Below are 23,939 nucleotides of genomic sequence, written 5' to 3'. Positions count from 1 at the left end.
CCTAAATCCTTTATCAACCATTCTAGCCTTATGCTTATCTACTGTTCCATCAGGTTTGAGTTTCCTTTTCAAAACCCATTTACAACCTATAGGCTTACAACCAGGAGGTAAATCTACTATACGCCAAGTTCCATTAGACATGTGAGAATCCCATTCATTATCTACAGCTTCTTGCCAGAAACTAGACTCTGCAGAACTAAACGCCTCTTGTAAATTAGAAGGTTCTTCCTCTATATCGTAAAATTCAAAATCGGGATCTTTATCTTTTTTCTCAGTCCTAGCTCTTTTACTACGTCTAGGTTCAACTTCAGTGATCCTAGTTTCTTCACTTCTAGGTTGAAAATCAGAACTAGGTAAAGTACTAGGTAAAGAACCCCCACTATTACCCCCACTATTTCTAGATTTAAAAGGAAATATCTCTTCAAAGAAATCAACATCAATAGATTCAATAATAACCTTATTATTAATATCAAAGAACCTATAAGCTTTACTGTTTTGAGCATAACCAATAAAAACACATTCATAAGCTCTACTTTCTAACTTATGTCTTTTAGGATCAGGTTTTCTAACGAAAGCTAAACAACCCCAAACTCTAAAATAAGAGACATTACGTTTTCTATTTCTCCAGATTTCATAAGGAGATATCTTGGTTTTATTATTAGGAATGCAATTCAAAACATGGCAAACAGCCAACAAACATTCACCCCACCAATGGGAAGCAGCACCAGAACTAAGCGAACAAGCAACATTAAGTTCAGTCAGTGTATGATTCTTTCTTTCAGCTTTTCCATTCATTTGAGGATTATATAGAGCAGTTCTTTCATGTATTATTCCATTAGTTTGATTAATTTCAGTAAAAGGAGCAGAATCATATTCAATGCCTCTATCACTACGAAACCTCTTAATTTTTCTACCAAATTGATTTTCAATTTCAACAATAAAGATATTAAATTTTTCAATAGCTTCATTCTTATGGATCAACAAATAAACATAAGTATAATTAGAACAATCATCAATGAACGTCATGATATACCTCTTTCCATTTCTAGTTAGGATACCTTCATATTCACATAAATCAGAATGTATTAATTCTAGTGGTTTGGATTCTCTTACAACAGATTTATGTGAAGTTTTGGTTATTTTTGCTTGACTGCAGTATTCACATTTTTCAAATTCATTTTCAGAAAATTCAGGGAGGACACCTAACTTGCCCAGGTTATTTACTAACTTTTTACCCACGTGACAAAGCCTACCATGCCAAACATTAAAATTGCAAACCATATAAGCAGAAGATTCAATTTTATTCATAGCATGAACATTAAGCTTAAACATTCCATCAGTAGCATAACCCTTTCCTACAAAACTCTTATTCTTAGTTATAGTGTAAATATCAGACCCAATAGTTTGAAACAACCCAGCCTTGTTGAGAAGATATCCGGAAACAAGGTTCTTTCTCATTTCTGAAGTGTGGAGGACATCTTTCAGCATGAGTGTCTTCCCAGAAGTAAACTTCAACTCTATCGTACCAGAACCTTTCACCATAGTGTTGTGAGAGTCTTCCAACAACACTTTCTTACCCTTGGTTTCAGCATAAGTCTTAAACATGGAACTATCAAAACAACAATGACGCGAAGCACCACTGTCTATCCACCACCCATCGGATCCACCAACCATGTAGAACTCTGGATCAGAGACCATGGAAATTATAACGTCACTCACAACATTAGCTTGTGCGTTATTCTTTTCCTTGTTAAACCTGCAATTCCTAGCCATGTGGTTTGGTTTACCACAAGTATAAGAAAGAAACTCAGAATTGGAATTCTGTCCATTTTTCGATGGGTGTTGGTTCTTGTTTTTATTAGGCCTTCGTCCTCCTTTCTTCTGGTTCGGGTTAGGTTTCATATCCTTTTTCTTTGGTTTCAAACTGGGATGAGTCTTATTGTTAGAAACAATGAGAATCTCTTCCTTCTTATCTTGTTTCCGAGCTTCTTCCTCAACCCTGAGCTTAACAATCAAACTTTCAAGAGAAAATTATTTAGTCTTGTGACGCAAAGTATTACGAAAATCTTTCCAGCTATGTGGTAACTTGTCAATCATTACAGAAACTTGAAATTGTTCATCAGTTTTCATACCTTCGTCCACAATTTCGTGATAAATTTTTTGAAGTTCATGAGCCTATGCAACAACTGATCTATCATCCACCATTTGGTATCTCACATACCGTCTCACAACATATTTCTTTGAACCATCTTCCTCGGTCTCATATTTTTTCTGTAATGCATCCCATACATCTTTAGCAGTTTCAAAAGTTGAATAATACTCATATAAATCATCAGATAATGCGTTAAGAATGTAGTTTTTGTAATCGAAGTCATTATCGACCCATTTGTCAATGGCCTTCTGTTTCTCCTCAGGAGTTTGAGGAACAACTTCTTTGGAACCACCGGTAGGAGGTGGATCGGTAGCAGCACCACCAGCATCAGCAGCAGCGACAGTCTTATCAGCAGCAGGTTCCAGGGTTCCAGGATGAACACTCGACACAATCATATGCAGCTTCATCAGTTTGAGATAAAAGAACATCTTCAGCTTCCATCTTCTGAAATGAAACCCTTCAAATTTGAAAGGCTTGTTGGTATCATCAACGCGCTTCTTTTCAACCTCCATAGCAAAATGAAACACCTTAAAATTGTTGGAAACAATTTTCAAAATCAAAGCGGATCTCAAACAGCTGAGTCGCGGACTAGGTCGATATCTTTAAGGTGTTTCGCGACTCTGCCTCTTGATTGTGTGCTAGCAGTCGATTCTTGTCGAAAACCCTATGGAATAAAATAGCTGATAACTCTCTTGTTCGATTTCTCTGCACTGTGAGAAATCGAACCAACAACAACTCTTTCTACACTTGCTCAGAACTCGAAATAGATGAAAAAAAATTGTATTTCATCTTCTCCAGAAACTATTCTTTTATAACTCAAAAGAAATTAATATTGTTTTAATGAAAATCAATTTTGCAATTAGTGCTCACTGAAAATCCTCCATAACAGTCACAAAACGGTAACAATATAATTACCAAAAATTAATAGAATTAATTGGAGAATATTAAGTTGAAAAAACCGTTTTTGGAAATCAAGAGTTAAATATGCAAAAAATGAGTTTCTGAATCACTAGACCTCCCAAGACCCCCAAGGCCCCGCTCTCCCGGATTTAAATAAATAATATAAATATACCTAGTCAAATGCATGGGGTGAGACTTGAACCCAAGTCTATAGTGTGGGAGCCCAAAATAATACCACCACACTATTTCTCTAAGTTTGATATAAATTAAAAAACTATGTTTTTAAATATATATCTCTCCCAACACATACTCTAAAAATCACCAGGCACCGACAGCTTACTTCCAAACACCTCACTGTTACAGCAAACACCGTACTTAAACTAAAAAAAGTTAAAATGAAGGGCCAATTATAGAATGGTCATACTTTTTGTAATTCATTCTGTATAGACATAATTCATCACTCGCCACGTGTCTAAGGAGTTACACGTGGAGGACGCACAGCTTGAGACATCAAGGCAAAATGCCACGTATTAACACCCAAGGGGCATCTGTCATTTACAAATAGTCATCGTCGAACTGATCTAATGGCTAAGAATCGGGGAGCATCGCAAGAACGAGCCACCGCGAAGTACTGAAGAGCACCCAAAGATCTGCTTTATCCCATCTCGAGGAAGATCCAGGATCAATGGTGAGGATTGGTCTCACCGACGAGGATGGGACAAGGGCATCCGAAACTTGTCTGACGCGTGCGGACCGTCCCAACCACCAGCATTAAACACCTTAAGCATAGGGTACGTGTCAATCAGCCTGTGTGTTGATGGTGGATTTTAGTTCAGGGGTAAAATTATAAACCAATTTTAATGTGTTGACACCCTGCAAAGGGTAAAGCCGTTTGATGAGCGATGAAAACCTCTTGCTTTATTTATTTGAAACAATTCGATAAATATACAAAATTCACCTAGAATGGTGCATGTAGAAACAATCCCAAATATTCTGTGAATTTATAGCATTATCAATTAATGCACGATTATCCTAGTATTTCACGTGATGTTCCTAGCCGAGCTCTCATTATTAGCATGACATGACGACTGAGTGTTCACTCTCATCAGAGTAACATGAATCTCCAAGTGCCAATTTTGATACATGCACGAAATACCCGTACAGGCTACATCATTCTCTGACAAAGAGAATTTCGAATCAATACGCTTTTAGCTCGATCAAACGCATTTAATTTTCTTAAGGAAAAACTGGACTGTCCATATCAGTCTCATAAACGATCGTGACCACACAAGTTGTACGCGCAATTTAATAAGCCTAGCAAAACCCAAGAGTAGGTGATTGACGTGATGACCACCGGTGGAACATCACACGAACTCCTCCCAGCACGTCAAATGCCAGCCCTAAAATAGGGTGGTTGCGCTGCTTTGGAAGAAGCTCGACGAGCTTAGAATGTTCAAGGCAGTCTTAAAATCATCACGACCGTCCAGCTTCACCAGCCTGTTTGGACGGCTTAGATCATCCCGCGAATGATCAGTGAAACGCTAATGCATACACTGGTGGGCTCACTCTGTCCCTACCTGATCGGCTTGCTCACGGCATGGTCATGGAATCATGAACGTTTTCCCAAAACATGATGGGCGTGAGGCTTCTCGAGGGTCACGGAAATTCCATTAGCGTCTTAAATTGATCTCAACCATCCAACCTAACCAGCATGTTTGGATGGCTTAGATCGCGCCTAAGACCATCAGGGAGGTGCACATATGTTCACCGTCAGCCCAACGTAGGCCCCACACGATCGACCTCTCCAAAGAAGAGGCATAGCTTTCCAAACAGATTGGCCAAAGTCACGCGTGTGTGACCGTTTTAAAAATCCTAATTAGGGTTTGCGGCGCTGCATGACTGTCGCAGTTCGATCGCGTCCATCCATCTTCGCCAGCCTAAACAGAGGGTGTAGATATAAACTTAAGAGGTACCAAGAATATCAACGTGATCACCGTGGGCCCACCTATACGCGAGACCGATCGTCCTAGGCCAACCATGACCGAGCGCCTCGAAACACACGCCCAAGGAGGCATGTCACGCGGTTCCCAAATCCTTTGCGGTAAAGGATTTCTATCGCAAATCGATCACGATCACTCATCTTTGCCAGTCAACCTGAGTGGCCTAGAATAAGCCTTCATGGGACTGAGAGGTATATACGTGCACAATGACGGACCACCTCCATGCACGACCAATCGGTCCCACCAAAATTGGTGCCATGCTTGATGCTTGCGCACCTCTTTAAAATCCTAAAAATCCATCAACGGTCGCAAATAAGTGTCGCAAACCATCTCGTCCGTCCAACTTTGCAAGCTTGGTCGGACAGCCTAGGTTGAAAGCTAGACGACCAATGAAATACCTCGATGACCATCGTCCGTCACCCTTCCACATGGAGTGATCGTCCAGGAGATGGCTCGCCCATGAGGCCTTCAAACGATCACTCGAAGATGGTTGGACGTGATGCTATTTTAAGATGCTTAATCCGCGACTTATTCGGTTAAGCCTTAAAACATCGATGCTTCGTACATGTTAATTGTTTAAAATGTATGTAGCATGCACGATATTTCATGAATATCGATTTCTTAAATAACTTAGTTATTTAACTTAGCACCGTATGCTACTTCCTGTGGGTCCTACGATCCACTCATTCGAGACATCAAGCATGTCACAAACTGGGGGATACTTACCGGGGTATTGGTCTGGTGGTTTATAGCGTGCAGCGTGCAACACGCCATTATGAGAACGTGTCAGGAGGCATGGACGGTTAGCTATGATGGAAGAAGTGGGCAAAGACGTGATCGTGTGACAATCACCTACACGACCCCACTACTCCATCACTTCACTCCTTCCACTTCCCACGAGATGAGGGTTGCGCTCAATAACATGTATAAATAGGTTCTCCTATTTCCAAACAAGACAGATACAAAAAACCAAGTGTTGTCATCCATATCCAGAAAACATCCAGAGTTGATTGCTTACATCATTGCAATCCAGTTCATCATTCTGATACAAGTCATAAACATCCAACACCTTCAAAATCTCAACACCTTCTTCGCTTCCCTCCCTAAGATCAACACCATCTCCTTTATTTTGTGACCAAAGCAAGTCTGGAACGGCCATTTCTTGGTTTAGGCCAGAATTGTATAGATTGATCTCTCGAATCAGAAAGCACTCCCGTGCGGTGCATTTTTTTTGGGTTTAGATTCATTTCTCATCCACACACACCCAAGATTACCAAAACCAGCAGAAATATTTTTCACCCATAAACACTGTGGAAGAGAAAGAGGCAACCCATCGCAACTACATATGATCGTTGAAGCCTTCGGTCAAGAACGAAGACACCAGCGGGATTAGCACAGAGATCAAGAAGATAAGATTGAAACTATCTCTAACAGTGGACCCCATGTATCATCCCTATAAATACCCATGTCCACTAAGAGAAGAGGAGTCGACCAGTTTTTAGATAGTATAGGAGATCTTAGGAGAGAGAAATAGGAAAATTAAGTATGGATTCCATTTACCCCTTTAGCTTCGTAATTCACACAAAGTCATTTGACTATCATTGTAACTCTTCAATACATAGTGAAACTCCAACCCTCGTGGACGTAGGCTTTAGTGCTGAACCACGTAAATCATTGTATCATTTACGTTCTGCACTTTACCTTCTGTTTCATTTTTATACCTTAGTCGAATGCATGGTTTAATTTATCCTCCAATGACTAGACGATGACGAGCCCGAAGGCTCAGAGTCTGATAAGCGTTGCACCCGTATTGTTTTATATGTATTTCACGTCTCGTAATGATTCTATATGCAATGCGAACATTGTTTGTGAACATAAAGATGCATCGTTATGTTTGTGTTCACAATATGGCATTAGAAACAGGGACTCTAGTCCCGGTAAAAGATTTATCTTTCCCTGTGATTTTACTTCTTGGGTCTCAGCGATATTCCCCCTATAATAGCGCTTTGAACAACTTATATTAAGATTCATGTTTTCTTTGAAAAAACCTTCTGGATCTATGTCTTCCTGTAATATCAGCATATACTCCTGCAAAAAGCACTTTAGATCTATGTTTTCCTTGGCAAAACCTTTTCAGATCTGAGATTTACGTGACAACTTTTCATTTTAAAATCTTCGACTAGGCGTTCAATATTTTCTAAGAAATCTTCATTGTCGTCGTGTATTTTCTAACAAAACCCATGAACTTGGTATTTTTTGCAAAATATTTTTAAAAAACCTGTCAGTAGATCTATGTTTACAATAGTCGGATCTACATTATTTCCCACTGAAAATGTTGAAAACCCTTAAATACACGCTGTGATCTGTGCACTTACCTTGAACAGACTATACTAACCAACTTTCTTTGAATGCACTTTGTTAACAAAGTCAACGTGGAATTTGTTTCTTCGATTACCTCTCATCTTTACAGAAAGTTAAAGATGGAGAAAGCGAAGGAGGTGGGCTAAACCAAAGCATCGTCGAAAGAAACACCAAGGAATATCCCAGTTGTAACCCGCAACAAGAAAAAAGGCGAGAAATCGAAGGTAACCAACCAGAAGCAAGACGCCACGGAGATCACATCACTATTGGATGCTAACATCGTAGCAGCAGCGGCCCTCAAAGCGGCAGCAGCCAAAACCGATGCAGCAAAGAAAGTGGCAGCTACCCGAATTCATGAACAACGGGAAGGGTTTGCAGAATCAATGATGCACCAACCGGTCTTCGGAATGCCGCCGAAAAACGACCAAAACCAAGCTCTGCCAGTCACCTAAACTTTGCTGATAGTAAACCATCCAGCACCCCCGCGCGTGTATCTGCCTATAGCCACAACCGATCTGACTCCCCCTTTAATCCATACAGTGGACGAAGGTCACACAATGGCCATTAGAGGGCACGTGCCAACCGGAACCCCAAATCAAGGATCGAACCATACCCCCAATTTAGTGGCAGAGCTCGAAGAGTTAAAGAAGAACCAGAAGGTGTTTGCAGATGCAGTGGCATTGCTGGCTCGAGAAAATTAGGAACTCAAGGATAGGATCGCCAAAAGGATAGGACCGGCGCGCCAACATGATGAAGCAATTTCAAAGGCACCGTAGCCCAACTATGACCGAAGAATCATCGTAAATCATGCTAACAATCCGGAACCATTGGATAAAAGCCCTACCAGAGGGAGTAGATTGTCTGATCCAGATTTTATCCCTGAAGATTCATACTACTTCGACAGCGAAAACCGAAGAGATGGACGATCCAAAGGCGGGGAGGATCACCAACGGGCAATGGAGGACATTCGTGCTGAGATGATGACTGAAATCAAGAAACTAAAGGAAAGACAAGGAGGAGGAAGACTAGAAGAAGTAATGAGGGAAGCCATCACCACACCACTAACTCCGCACCTAGCCAAATCTCTCATCCCCAGAAGTGTCCCATACCAGCATTTGAATGTTACGATGGATCCAGCGCCCCCGCGGCCCATCTTAGGTACTATAATCGTATGTTGGATCGATGGGATCAAGACGATGTGGTCCTCTGCAGATGCTTCCCTCCAAGTCTGAAAGGGTCAGTACTATCATGGTTCGATAACCTACCACCAAACTTAATCGACTCTTACAGCCAGCTCACCGAGAAATTCCTGAGAACTTACATGTACAACAAGGTCGTCAATACCGGAATGGATAAGCTTTTCTAGCTGGCAATCGCATACAAAGAAACCATCACAGAGTATACAGATAGATGGCACAAAATCTATCAAGCAATAGGGAAGGTGGATCTGGTGGTCATCATCAACTGTTACAAATGGGGATTAGATAGGATGAGCCCATTGTTTGTCGACATCCATGGAAGTTCAGCGAGAAAATCCGAGGGCCCAAACACAGAGATCTCATCGGACCAACTCAGCGGAACAAGCCAGCGGATCTAAAAGTAGTAATTTAGCACAACGTCCCAACGAAGATAGAAGAGTACGAAGGGACGATCGAAGGCGTGATGATCGAAAATTCGAAGATCAAGTCTTCACAAAGCTTAACACTAACTACACTCGCATCCTAAGGGAGATTAAGGATCGAGAGAACTTAGAATGGCCTTGGTCCAAAGGAAAGCAACCACCACGGTCCGAGAAGTTTAGAGACTACTGTGAATATCACTACTTCAACGGGCACCAGACCGAAAAGTGCAAGAACCTCAAGATAATGATCTAGAAACTGATTGACGCCGGTGACCTCAAGCAGTACGTTCAAAAGGCGGAAGCCGAGGACAGGGTAAAACGAAGCAAGCAGGTCCAATTACCTGAAGGAAACTGAACGCTCAATACCATTTCCTGTTCTGAATCCAACGGACCCTCTTTAACTGCCCAGATACGAAAGAGATTAAGAAAGCAATTCGAGGACTATTGCGAACTGTACAAAATCGACGGGGGCGAAGTTGATGACCACGAAGAATGGATGAACGCACCAATCATATTCGACGCCGAGGATATCGAAGATGACATGGAGGATCACAACGACCCCTTAGTTCTCACATTACCCATCGCAGGTTGCAATATCAGGAAGGTCCTCATCGATGGAGGGAGCTCGGTCAATGTACTGTTCTATGACACGTTCAAACGAATGGATCTGAATGACGAGCAGTTGATGTCTTCGTACTACACCATATACGGATTCAATGGGGCCCCAACGAAGCCTTTGGGAGACATTGTGTTACAAGTGAACGCAGGACCAATGAAGTTTGATACACGATTCAGCGTAGTGGACGCTCCTTCCCCTTACAATGCCATCATCGTCCGAAGATGGGTACACAAGCTCAAAGGGGTAGCAGCGACCTATCATCAGTACCTTAGATTTCCAACACCCGAAGGGGTAATGGAAATAAAGGGAGATCAGGTCACCGCTCGAGAATTTTAGACCATACAAAATCAGCTCAATAATGAACAAGATGAGCAGCGTAAATCCCGAATAAACCGAAACAAAGAAGCTGCCAAAGAGAAAGCGATTGACCTTTATCTCGAAGAAATCTCCGGAAAAAGTATGACAAAGGAGGGCATCGTTCTAAACACCGACGCAAGTACCTCGATATCTAAAGGGGATGAGGAGCCTACCAAATAGCAATTAAAGAACGTCCCTCTCCTAGGGGAACCAAATCCTACATTCACATCTGTGGAACCCGTGAAGGAGATCAATATAGTGACCAGAGATAACCTGAAGATGTTCAATATAGGGACCTTAATGGATAAAGAAAGAGAGATGGCTCTAATCAAGCTACTCATGGAGTACGCGGACATCTTTGCGTGGAAATTAGGAGCATGCCAGGAATTGATCCGAAGATAATTCAGCACGAACTTCGCATAAAGACGGGCACGGCTCCCTTCAGGCAGAAAGTACGAAAGGTAGCACCGGATTATCACCAGGCAATTGAGAAAGAGCTCCACAAACTGTTAGAAGCAGGTTTTATCAAGGAAGTGAAGTATCCAACATGGATCTCGAACATGGTCATCGTGCCGAAGAATAACGAAGGATTAAGAATACGCATCGACTTTACCAACCTCAACAAAGGCATCTCTGAAGGATAGTTACCCTCTCCCAAGCATCGATCAGCTGGTAGAAGCTGTTGAGGGATACGAAGAACTGTAATTCATGGATGGATATTCTAGTTACAACCAAGTAGCTTTGGTAGAAGAAGATCAACAAAATACAGCATTCTACACCACGCACGACCTCTATTGTTACACAAGGATGCCCCTTGGACTTATAAATGTAGGGGCAACATACCAGAGGATGGTTGATGCTATCTTCAAACCATGGATCGGGAACACTCTAGAAGTCTAAGTCGATGATATACTCGTCAAAAGCAAGATGCACAAAGACGACCATCAAGACTTAAGGGATATATTCTAAGCGATGAGGAAACACAGCATGACAGTGAATCCAGAAAAATGCACATTCGACATCACCTCAGGGAAATTTCTCGGATATCTAGTAACGAAGAGGGGCATCGAAGTGGATCCCTGCAAGATCCAGGCCATCGTAGAAATGCCATCCCCTAAGAACCTGAAAGAATTCCAAAAGCTCAACGATCCCTAGCGGCTCTGGGAAGATTCATCGCCGGTCATCGGACAAATGCAAAGATTTCTTCAACATTCTCAAAAAATGGAGCAAATTCGAATGGACCGCCGAGTGCGAGGAAGCCTTCCAGAAGATAAAAGAATACTTGGCCACGATCCCGATCCTTCAAAAGCCTGATCCCGATGAGGTGTTGTCCTTGTACATAACAGCAACCGAAGATGCAGTCAGCGCGGTCCTTGTCAAAACCAACATGAAGGTTGAGCAACCAATCTACTACGTTAGCAAGACTCTCAACCGGGAGGAAAGAAACTACACGAAGATTGAGCAACTCATACTAGCATTAGTATGGGAAACCCAAAAGCTGAGAACCTATTTCTTGACTCATCATGTTCGGTTCCCGTGTAAAGCACCGTTGGAAGCTATCCTCAAGAGCGCAGGGAAAGTAGGAAGGATAGCCAAATGGAACACTCATCTGGATCAATTTAACATTATCCACGAGATCCAAACTGCCCAAAAGTCACATGTCTTAGCGGATTTTTTGGCGGACTTCCCTCTAGGAAACGACGAAGAAGTAAAGGACATACCAGAAGCAGAATAAGACGGGAAAGATCCAGTCGATATACTCGAACCCTCAAACCAAAGAAGATGGGAAGTCTTCGTCGATGGATCAAGGAATAGAGAAGGGGCAGGCATAGGCATCATAATTACCACCCCAACCGGAGATAGGATCGTACATGCTCTAAGGATGGAATTCAAGGGGCACACCAACAACATCGTAGAATACGAAGCTGTAGTGCACGCCCTCCGATTAATAATAAAAATGGGGATAATTGATGTATACCTAACAAGTGATTCTCAGTTGGTCATTCGGCAAATATAGCTAGAATACAATGTCTACGATGACACCCTATCCGCATACATGGCTCTGGTCCAGACCTTAGCCTCCCAGCTACCAAGCATCAAGTTCCGACACCTATGCAGAAAATATCTCAGGCATGCCGACGCCCTAGCGTACATATCATAGATGCTGAGGGATGAAAGCGTCAAGGCCATCAAGATAACAAGAGTATACGAGCCTTCGATTACTCCACAACAATCCTTTGCCACCAATCGTCAAGACGACGTAGAGGAGGATATTGCTGACGACGACGTTGGAGAATATATCAACAACGATTTCGACGAATAAGATATCTTATCAAGAGCAAATAAAGACGAAGATTTCACCAACAAAGAAGACTGGAGAGCCCAAATCCACCTGTTCCTCGAAGAAGGAATGCTACCTGCATATCTGAAGCAAGCTCGAAAGATACAGTCAAAGGGAAGAAGATATGATCTTAGGGACAGAGTCATTTACAAGAAGTCTTTCCTCGGACCATTATTACGATGCTTATCTAGGAAAGAGGGACATCTCATCCTGAACGACATCCATTACGGTGACGCGGGCAACCACAACGGAATAAGGTCGCTAGTCGACAAATCTAAGATGCAAGGATATTACTGGCCAACGATGATACGAGATGCAGCCAGGATTTCTAGAAGATGTGAAGAATTTCAGTGTTTCGCTAAAAGAATCCATGCCCCGGCAACGAAGCTGAATTCCGTAGATAGCCCCTGGTCATTTTCAAAATGGAGGGTAGATATTGTTGGACCCCTGATCGAAGGGTCAGGGGAAAAACGATTCTTGATTGTAGCCACGGATTACTTTAGCAAGTGAGTAGAGGCCAAAGATGTAGCCAGGATCAGAGATGTAGACGTGTTCACGTTCATCTTTCAAAACATCATTTGCAGGTTCGGCATTCCCGCAGAAATTGTCTCAGACAATGGTAAGCAGCTACAAGGAAAAAATATAGATATGCTCTTCGATACTTTCAAGATCAGGAAGAACAAGTCAACTCCCATCTACCCCCAAAGTAACGGACAGGCTGAAGCCACGAACAAGACTCTAGCTCTTATCTGCTAGAAATCGTTAGACGAACACAAGGGTCGGTGGTGTGAACAGCTACATAATGCGTTATGGGCATACCAAACCACACGCAGATCTGCCACCGGTGAATCCCCGTTCCTCCTTACTTATGGAGCTGAAGATGTCATTCCAACAGAGATCATCATACCAACCACAAAGACCGAATCTTGGGAAAAGAATCTCACAGCGGATATGATGTTAGAAAGGCTTGATGACCTGGAAGAACGAAGGAAGACGGCGTTGCGACGAATGGAGAATTACCAACGAAGATTGGCTAGAGAGTACAACAAGAAAGTTAAGCTTAGGAATTTTATAGAAGGGCAGTATGTGCTTAGAACTATACCGCAATATCAACGAGAGAAAAAGTGGGGCAAATTACCACCAACATGGTCATTTATCATACATGACATCGCAGGGAACGGATCCTACTATCTGTGTAATCTGAAAGGATAAGTCCTCAGGCACCTTTGGAATGCAAAATACCTCACGCCATACTACCTATGAAGCAATGCAGTTTTGCGCCTCCATGAAGAGTACCAGAATAAGAAGAAGTTGGCGTACCCGCTTGACGTGTTTCTATCTCTGGTCGAGGAGTAGCAGACCTCACCTTATAAATCAAACAAGACTTTTGAAAAACAAATACTGGGGAAAGTAACCATATACAATCTCTCGGGACTCCCCTATCAGCGTCTATAAGTGTAGGACCATGGGGAAGGCTTCCAGAAGAAAGAGATACCCAGCCAATCAACAAGACAGCGGTTCAGCGGAATGAATGCATGTAAATATTTAGTAACGCATTACATACCCGGGAACGTTGCACCAACCCGCACCGTTTGGCGATCCTCTGGCCAAGGGGTAGCCAGCGGGGTGATAGGTTCAAAGTCAATAACAAAGGTACCAATCTTCGTTACTGACAACAAATACTTTTTACTACCCTGCTTAATTCATTTTTCAATCATTGAATTTATTCGCTATCTAAATAATTGAAATAACAATGCAGATAAAACAGAACTTTACATATCCAAACAAACGATGATCCATTCCATAAAAGTTGATTACAGGTTCGGGAAACTGAGAAAGAAATACAAAAGATACAAAAAATGGCCCGCAACCAAGTAATCAACAATATCAACTTTCTATAACAAACACGAAAAATTACTTCTTTGTGGAGGACCCTACAAGATCAGCTGGATTCTTCTGAGACGAAGGAGCGCTTCCTTCCGAAGAAGGACCGGAAGAATAAGTTAAAGGAGCAGGCATGGGAAAACGAGGGTAGTTCTTAACAATGCCGTGATCCTTCAGAAGACTCTGCTCGATCTTGGTCAGGGTTTTGTTAATCTCTTCCGCAAGCTGGCAACGAGCCTTATGTGCGATAACAGTGGTCTTGAGCTTATACTGCGACAACGAAGAATTCAATTGAGATACTTCCTTAGCTGACTCTTTCACTGCTTCGTCCCTAGATCCGGCCAACCTTGTGTAATACTTAGCTTGGCCCTGCTGGTGCACTAAGTCAGATTGAGCCTTTTCAATCCTTTCATTTGCAAGGTTAAGCTATCCCTCGAGCTCTGAAAAAGAAAACACGAACGGGTTAGAAAATTAGAACTATGAAACCGCTCACGACCAAACAAATGTATACCTTCGACATTAGCCGAAGCCATTTCATATTCATTTACTACGGCGTCCCGGGCATCGTCGAGAAAATCATACTCGTCTGAAATTTTCTTATAATCCAATCGAAGATTTGTGAGAGAAAACTGACACTCATCCAACTCTACCTGCTTCATGAAGTCTAAATGTCGAAGACGGTTGACCTCGTTACTCATATCTTCTATTCCTTTGGTAAGCCTGTACATATTGATATCAAGATATTTCTCAGAGTCCACTAAACGAGCAACTGATGAGTGCTAAAAAGTGCATATTTCTATATATTTTTCTTGGCATTTAACTCATCTCTTGTGCATTAATTCTACATTTTATCCCATATTCTGTATTTTCTTTGTTTTCAAGAATAAATATTTTTATTAATTAATTTTGCATTTTTAGGTTGTAAATAAAGTTTGGATGAATTGCGGAGCGAAAAGAAAAGAAAAGTAATGAAAAGTCGGGAGGAGTTACACAAGGAAGCCGCGAAGAATGTTGTGCACAAGACCAAAAGGCTAGAAGTGGGCTTGAAGAGGAAGAATTGTTCTTAAAGAAGATATGGGCTTGGCATACCCAAGGCCCAAGGCCCAAAACCCTCACCCAAACCCATTTCCAATATCCATACCCGCCTTCATCTTCAGCCGTCATATTGGATCATCTCAGCATCCTACGGTCGCTTCATCGTCGTGCATCGAAGTCTAAAGCTCCTGTCTAACACTACAGCACCTAACTTCATCTTGAGCCGTCAGTTTCGTTGTACTTTCGCATCCAACGGTCGCTCCTCGCTTCCTTCCATCTCGTCGTTGGATCAATCCATCATCTTTGCATCCAACGCTTTATCTTCGCTGATCATCAAGATTCTCTCCACCTGCTCAGCACCTGAGTACCAAACACCTATACCCTGAACCAAACAGCACCTAATCTCTTCTCCATCGACTCCATCTTCTACACTCCGTCTGCAACAGCCTCACCTTCACCACCAAATCCGCCAACTCCACTGCCTCAACCACCACAACCCCCACCAAAAGCCATCATGGCTATCACCTACCGAAAACCATCATTTCCCCTATCTCTCTAGCCATCTATTTCATCAATTTCTCATCTCTCATCTCACTGAAACCCTAGGTGAGAAATTGATAAAATAGGTGAGTCTATAGAAGCAATTGAAGCATGGAGATGGACCAGGAGAGGCAGAAGAAGAGTGGGTCGACGAGATGGAGCAGTTATCCCATCAAATTTGGTGATATTTCAAAACCCTAACTTTACTGATTTGGGGATTTGGGGAGAAATAGTGTATGAACCCTAATTGGGTTTCTGGGTATAAATAGAGGGGTGTGTGGGTGTTGTAGATATGCCTGGATTAACCAGAGCATCAGTAGAATAGTTTAGTTTTGTTATGAACTGTAGCTTTGAGGGTTTCAATCTTTTCAATTCCATGATTCTCAATTCAAATGCATTGTTAATTTTAGCTGTTCTGAACTCCAACATGTATTTAATTTGAGTGTGTGATTGTTACATTTTATATCAAGCTCCTGTTCATGTTTATCTAGATGCTGGAATAGCCAGTGTCATTTGGTCTGATTTTGGGAGAGCTGGATTAGCCAGTCTCTCCAATCTTTATGTTGTTCATATTTTGCTCTTGTTTTATCCACTGTTAACTGTTACTGTGAGATTATTGTTGTTGTTTTCTTTTAATTTCAGTTTTACCATGTTTTAGTTTGTCACCTTGCTGAGGAAAAAGATGAAGCTTCATGTGAATGCTAGTTAACTGATATGTAGAGAAGAGTTTTGTGGTCTGAAATTGTGCAGGATAATCATAATTTAAGCACTTAGTTAGGCTAGCCTTGTGACTAATGGTGCTGCAGGTCATGCACAGTTGTTGTTAAGCCCTTAGACTAGTTGTACTTTAATCAGACAATTAGTACTTTGGTAAGTATTTTAGCTGTAATTAGGATATACCATAGGAAGAACAAGAGGCAGAAATTTGAGTCACATTGAAGATTGATTAGCATAAGTTTGAGGTGAAATCAAAAACCTCAGTGCCACTGCCCTATTACCATTTTGTCTCACTGTTTCTACTTCACTATTAACTTAATTTCTCATCTCCATTGCCCTTGGCTTAGGCCTTGGTTTATCTCTTTGTCATTCTTTGTGTCACTGTCACTTTTCCAGTCACTGTGATCACCTAGTAGTTTCTTTGCTGTTTTAGTTTACTTGTTCATTGTTTCACATTTTATCACTTTCACTTTCACTGTCACCTTCTCACTTTCACTTTGTTCCATTTTGTTTTGCTTTTGTTCTTTGTTTAGTTTCATTGTTCTGTTACCTTCTCATAATACTTTTGTTCTGTTTGCTTTTGTTCATTGTTTTGCTTTTGATGTGTTCACTGTCACCTTCTCACAACACTTTTGTTACTTCAGTTTCAAGTTCTGTCACTTAAAAGCCCATTTGTTCTCTTGCTTGGCTAAAGCCTAGTCCATAGCTCAGAAGCCTAGCTCAAGCTAAGGCCCAGATTCATTACAAAGCCCAGTTCAGTCTTGGGTTAATCTAGAAGCCCATTGACACTCAAAGCCCAGTGCACTTCAAAGGCCAAGCCTAGTGCACTTCAAGACCAACTGAGCCCAAGCTCAGTTCACTTCATTGTCAAACAAGCCTATAATCCAAAGGTATCCTAAGCCCAAAGCCCAAAAGGCTTCATAGTTAACCAACAACAATTTAGGAGCCCAAAATAGCTAGAAAACTCCAAAACACTCCCAGTCTCTGTGGATCGACCCGTACTTGCACGAGCTACAACTGACGACCGTGCACTTGCGGTATTACTGTAGGCCCGTTTTTATTGCGCTTAATTTTCACACATCTTTAAGAGCCTACCAAGTTTTTGGCGCCGTTGCCGGGGACTTGGCTGCCGTGTTTTTGAAGTTTTTCTTGCTGTTCTTTGCATACTCATACCTGCTGTGTAGTTCTTGTAAGCATCTGCATATTAGTGTAATCATCTGCATCTTAGCATAAGCATTTTTTTTGCATTTCTTGCTGTGAACTGCTGTGAACTGCAGCCCATTTTCACCTTTGTTGCTGGTTCTTCCTTGAACCTGGTGTTGCTGCTGCTGGTGCCAGAACTGCTGCCTGAAGTCCTGCTCTGTTCCTTGTGGTGCCTCTGAACTTGTGGTGTTGCTGCTGTGGAGCTGGTGCTGCACTATTGTTGCTAGAACTTGTGCGGCTGTGGTGCTCCTGCTGGTGCCAGGCCAAGTCTGCTGCAATCTCTGCTGAAGCTGCTGCAGCTGGTGTAAGATAAAGCCCAACTGGGCTTGTGAAGTGAACTGATTTGAACCAAGCCCAACTGGGCTGTAAGCTGCAGAAGGAGAAGAAATACCAAAGCCCAACTGGGCCTTAAGTATTGAAGCCAAAGCTTAGGATGATCCAAAGCCCAACTGGGCTTTTGCAACCAAACTGAACAGCTGGGCTGTGCTTCAAAGGTAAGCCTAAACCCATTAAGAGAACCCAACCTGTGGGCTTCCATTTTTAATCCGTGGGCTTGTAATAATTTTTTTAATTTTAATTTTATTTCTTTCTTTATTTGGGATTGTAATAATTTTAGTTTTATTTTTATTTTCTTTTTTTGTGGGTTTGTAATAATTAGTTTTATTTTTATTTCTTTCTTTATTTGGGCTTGTAATTTAGTTGTTTGTTAGGCTTGTAGTTTCTTTTAAACTAAAATTTGGGCTTCAAAACCCAACCCAAAAAAAAAAAAAAAATTAATCCCATAAAAACCAAAGTTTTCAAAACCCATAAAAACCAAAATTTTCCCATAAAAAACCAAATTTTTGAAAACCCTTTAAAACCAAATAGTGGGCTTTGTGTCTTTTCAATATGGGCCAACCTAGTGCTCTCCATGAATACATGTATCCCACAATAAAAATTCCATTATCATGTATTGTCTTACCTCAAACCAATAACCCTTTTAAAATAAATGCAAGCATGATACAAATACTTCCTATATTTCGAGGGTTCGATTCTGAGAACCCCTACACTCATGTAAGAGAGTTTGAACACATTTGTCGGATTATGCAACCTGAACATATGTCCGAAGACTCTCTGAAATTGCGTTTGTTTACATTTTCTCTAAAGGAAAGGGCCAAAACATGGTTTTACGGTTTGAGACCACAATCAATCAACACTTGGGACCAACTCACATATCTATTTTTCAAAAAATTCTTTCCACATCATAGGACCATCGCTGTTCGTCAAAGTATCAATTGTTTTGTCCAATTGGATGAGGAAACTGTTTTTGACTATTTTGAACGTTTTAATGATTTGTTGAGCGAATGTCCACACCATGGATTTGAGAAGTGGAGACTTGTCGCTATCCTCTATGAGGGACTAGACTTTAAATCTCGAGCCATGGTTGAGTGTATGTGTAATGGTGAATTTCTTGATAAAACTGTGGATAATGCATGGAAATTTTTAGCTGAGATTGCATAGAAAACCCGTCACTGGGAATCCATTAGGGAAACTGAGACACTGTCACATGATATAGGTGGTAATGAATTGAACTTTGGAAATAGCATGTCTAGTCCTTCTCATGTGTATGATATTGAATATGAACCTAATCTAGAGGAACATGAGTTGACTAATAACACCACAACTACTAATAGGGACAAGTATGCATATTACTATGATGATGATGATGATAATGTTATGTTAGAAGAACATGTCTATGCTGAAAATGTTGTGGAACCTTTGGTTTCAAATACATTAGGCTTTTCTGCCCCGACCTTCATGAATGATATTTCTTCTAGTATTTCATATGCATGTGATGTTGGTACTGATTTAGATATTGTGCAATTATCCTGTGAAGAGCATGACTTAGGTAAATCTTCTGTTGACACTAATGATCCTATGCATGAAAACATAGTTGATGTGTCTGATTCCATACTTAAGCCACAATATATTGCTTCTGTTGATGATAATTTGAATATATCGGATAACCATGATTCTGAATTAGGACTTGTGCAAATTTTTTGTGATGATGAGCATGCTACACATCTTGAGTGTGACTTAGATAATGCTAATGTGACTGATAATATTGATACTCTTGATCTCATGCATGTGAGACGCTTAGATGTCACTTTCTTGCCTAAGTCACAATCTGATGGCCTTCCACCCAACCTAGATTTGGTTTGTACCCATATTGTCAAACCGACTTTTCTGAGAGTCCCTAATCTAGGTTTGGAACTGTGTGATTCCCAAGTCCTCTTGGACTATTTTGCATCTAAGAATAATATCTTTGAGGAGCCACAGTTGGAATTAGCATGTGTACCCGTCCCTAGCGAAGTTCATTTCGAATTAGACCTTGTGCATGATGAACCCCAAAAACTGCGAGATTTTGTTTTCAAAATTTTATCTGTTGAAAAATCCAGGTTTGGGGGTAGCTCATTTTGTTTCACAGCTTCACTTTCATGCCTATCATATTATTATTGTGTGAAGCTGTTGAAACCTCTACACTTTGTCTTTTGGGTTGATCCTCAACTCTTTAGATTGTTAGTGTATGGTGAATTTTTTGTATATAATCCAGTAGATAAAAATTTTAAAAATCCTTTTGTTCCTTTTGTATATATTTTGCTAATCCAATATGATCTCGGCTGAAATATGTTGGATTTTTTTTCCTTGAATAACGGAGTCTAATCTTGCTTTCGCCAAAATCGGGTATTCTCTTTCCTTTTTCTCTACTCAACATGATCCTCTTCATATGTTGTATTATAATTTTGTTCATATTTTGAAACATTGAGGACAATGTTTAGTTTAGGTTTGGGGGTGAAAAGTAGATACTTTGATAATATGCCATAATTGAAAACAGAACTCCCGCTTTTTGAAAAAATTTAAAAAAAAAATTCCAAAAATTCCAAAAAAAAAAAAAAATTAAAAAATGATAAAAAAACATAAAAATGGAGCTCATTTACCTTGAAATGTTGACTCTTGTGCGAATATGTAATTTTAAGGAGTCTTAGTCTAGATATTTAGGCACCCTGATTCTAGCACAATTCACATGTGATAAGAAACTTGCACGCGCACGATCTACCAATACATGTATAGCCTCGATCTTCAAGGTGTTTGATAGGAGGTTAGATTGCCAATCACTTTAGAATACTGAATGAGACTTGACTAGCTTGTTCTTTGGTTGTATGGGATAGAAGTTGGAGGATACGTTAAGAAAAGCAACCATAGAATTTGACCGGATGCATTCGATAAGGGCCACCTCTTGCTAAGAGTCATGTAATTATGTTTTTCTTTTTGTTCATGTATCAAAAGTGTCACTATGTTGTAAAGATCAAAGTTATTTCTTACAAAAAAAAATTATATCAAAAAAAAAATAAATTATATCAAAAAAAAAAAAATATTCAATCAAGTATTTATTCCATGTTTTGTCATGTTAAAGACAATATTCTCTCTTGTTCCAAAAATAAAAGAGAGTAATCAATGTAAATAAGAGTCATGTAAAGAGTCATCTTTTTGTTGTAAATAGTCTTGTAATAAGCAAGGAGGGTGCAGCCATCGATGTATAACGCGGGTAAACTGAAATATCACCAACTCATTGGGTGAACATTCACAATTCTCGTAAAGCCGGACAGCTAGCTTGGCTTAGAATTCGGTTCTTAGCCTAAAAACTATCTCTTGGTGATTAGTAGTCATAACTTCAGGTCATTCTAGACACATGTGTAGATACACTTTACACTCTTATCACATGTCTTTTTTTTGTTATCAGTGTTAGGATTGTGCCTTTGATAGCTAGATTGACATCTCCATTTTGCTGTGAGCTTAAACTGACTTGCACATGTCACATTTGATGGAATCTGAGCTTATATTTTGACCTAGAACTTTGTAGGTACGTTCTAAGCAAACCTTCACGAGACTTCACTCGTCCACTAGGGAACTTAGTGGTTTAAAAGGCTTAGTGCACTACGCTAAATGCATTCGAGAGACCAGCGACAGTGGTATAGGTAGGATTTCCTTAGTTTTGTTTTACTGAGGACAAGTAAAATTCAGTTTGGGGGTATTTGATGAGTGCTTAAAACAGTGCATATTCTATATTTTTCTTGGCATTTAACTATCTCTTGTGCATTAATTCTACATTTTATCCCTATTCTGTATTTCTTTGTTTTCAAGAATAAATATTTTTATTAATTAATTTTGCATTTTTAGGTTGTAAATAAAGTTTGGATGAATTCGGAGCGAAAAGAGAAGAAAGTTAATGAAAGTCGGGTAGGAGTTACAAAGGAAGCCCGCGAAGAATGTTGTGCACAAGACCAAAAGGCTAGAAGTGGATTTGAAGAGGAAGAATTGTTCTTAAAGAAGATATGGGCTTGGCATACCCAAGGCCCAAAACCCTCACCCAAACCCATTCCAATATCCATACCCCCTTCATCTTCAACCGTCAGATTGGATCATCTCAGCATCCTACGTAGAGTCATCGTCATGCATCGAAGTCTAAGCTCCTGTCTAAACACATACAGCACCTAACTTCATCTTGAGCCCGTCAGTTTCCGTTGTTTTTTTTTACTTTCGCCATCAACGGTCGCTCCTCGCTTCCTTCCATCTCGTCGTTGGATTAATCCATCATCTTTGCATCCAACGCTTTATCTTCGCTGATCATCAAGATTCTCTCCACCTGCTCAGCACCTGAGTACCAAACACCTATACCCTGAACCAAACAGCACCTAATCTCTTCTCCATCGACTCCATCTTCTACACTCCGTCTGCAACAGCCTCACCTTCACCACCAAATCCGCCAACTCCACTGCCTCAACCACCACAACCCCCACCAAAAGCCATCATGGCTATCACCTACCGAAAACCATCATTTCCCCTATCTCTCTAGCCATCTATTTCATCAATTTCTCATCTCTCATCTCACTGAAACCCTAGGTGAGAAATTGATAAAATAGGTGAGTCTATAGAAGCAATTGAAGCATGGAGATGGACCAGGAGAGGCAGAAGAAGAGTGGGTCGACGAGATGGAGCAGTTATCCCATCAAATTTGGTGATATTTCAAAACCCTAACTTTACTGATTTTGGGATTTGGGGAGAAATAGTGTATGAACCCTAATTGGGTTTCTGGGTATAAATAGAGGGGTGTGTGGGTGTTGTAGATATGCCTGGATTAACCAGAGCATCAGTAGAATAGTTTAGTTTTGTTATGAACTGTAGCTTTGAGGGTTTCAATCTTTTCAATTCCATGATTCTCAATTCAAATGCATTGTTAATTTTAGCTGTTCTGAACTCCAACATGTATTTAATTTGAGTGTGTGATTGTTACATTTTATATCAAGCTCCTGTTCATGTTTATCTAGATGCTGGAATAACCAGTGTCATTTGGTCTGATTTTGGGAGAGCTGGATTAGCCAGTCTCTCCAATCTTTGTGTTGTTCATATTTTGCTCTTGTTTTATCCACTGTTAACTGTTACTGTGAGGTTATTGTTGTTGTTTTCTTTTAATTTCAGTTTTACCATGTTTTAGTTTGTCACCTTGCTGAGGAAAAAGATGAAGCTTCATGTGAATGCTAGTTAACTGATATGTAGAGAAGAGTTTTGTGGTCTGAAATTGTGCAGGATAATCATAATTTAAGCACTTAGTTAGGCTAGCCTTGTGACTAATGGTTCTGCAGGTCATGCACAGTTGTTGCTAAGCCCTTAGACTAGTTGTACTTTAATCAGACAATTAGTACTTTGGTAAGTATTTTAGATGTAATTAGGATATCCCATAGGAAGAACAAGAGGCGGAAATTTGAGTCACATTGAAGATTGATTAGCATAAGTTTGAGGTGAAATCAAAAACCTCAGTGCCACTGCCCTATTACCATTTTGTCTCACTGTTTCTACTTCACTATTAACTTAATTTCTCATCTCCATTGCCCTTGGCTTAGGCCTTGGTTTATCTCTTTGTCATTCTTTGTGTCACTGTCACTTTTCCAGTCACTGTCATCACCTAGTAGTTTCTTTGCTGTTTTAGTTTACTTGTTCATTGTTTCACATTTTATCACTTTCACTGTCACCTTCTCACTTTCACTTTGTTCCATTTTGTTTTGCTTTTGTTCTTTGTTTAGTTTCATTGTTCTGTCACCTTCTCATAATACTTTTGTTCTGTTTGCTTTTGTTCATTGTTTTGCTTTTGATGTGTTCACTGTCACCTTCTC

The 23,939-nt window shown here is 40.6% G+C and overlaps 2 protein-coding genes across 2 annotated transcripts; both read left to right on the top strand.

The window, feature by feature from the left end:
- The first annotated feature begins 8,369 nt into the window (after positions 1 to 8,369).
- LOC113324477 lies at positions 8,370 to 9,989 on the top strand. The gene is made up of 2 exons (XM_026572796.1): positions 8,370 to 8,447; positions 9,444 to 9,989. Exons 1-2 carry the CDS (start codon positions 8,370 to 8,372, stop codon positions 9,987 to 9,989), a joined length of 624 nt encoding a protein of 207 aa, XP_026428581.1.
- Positions 9,990 to 12,654: 2,665 nt separating this feature from the next.
- LOC113324476 lies at positions 12,655 to 13,563 on the top strand. The gene is made up of 2 exons (XM_026572795.1): positions 12,655 to 12,857; positions 13,185 to 13,563. Exons 1-2 carry the CDS (start codon positions 12,655 to 12,657, stop codon positions 13,561 to 13,563), a joined length of 582 nt encoding a protein of 193 aa, XP_026428580.1.
- Positions 13,564 to 23,939: the final 10,376 nt, after the last annotated feature.

Source organism: Papaver somniferum, chromosome 11 (assembly GCF_003573695.1).
Source record: "Papaver somniferum cultivar HN1 chromosome 11, ASM357369v1, whole genome shotgun sequence".
Classification (NCBI taxonomy): Eukaryota; Viridiplantae; Streptophyta; class Magnoliopsida; order Ranunculales; family Papaveraceae; genus Papaver; species Papaver somniferum.
The sequence above is the reverse complement of the archived record's forward strand: the minus strand, read 5'-3'. Positions and strand labels throughout refer to the sequence as shown.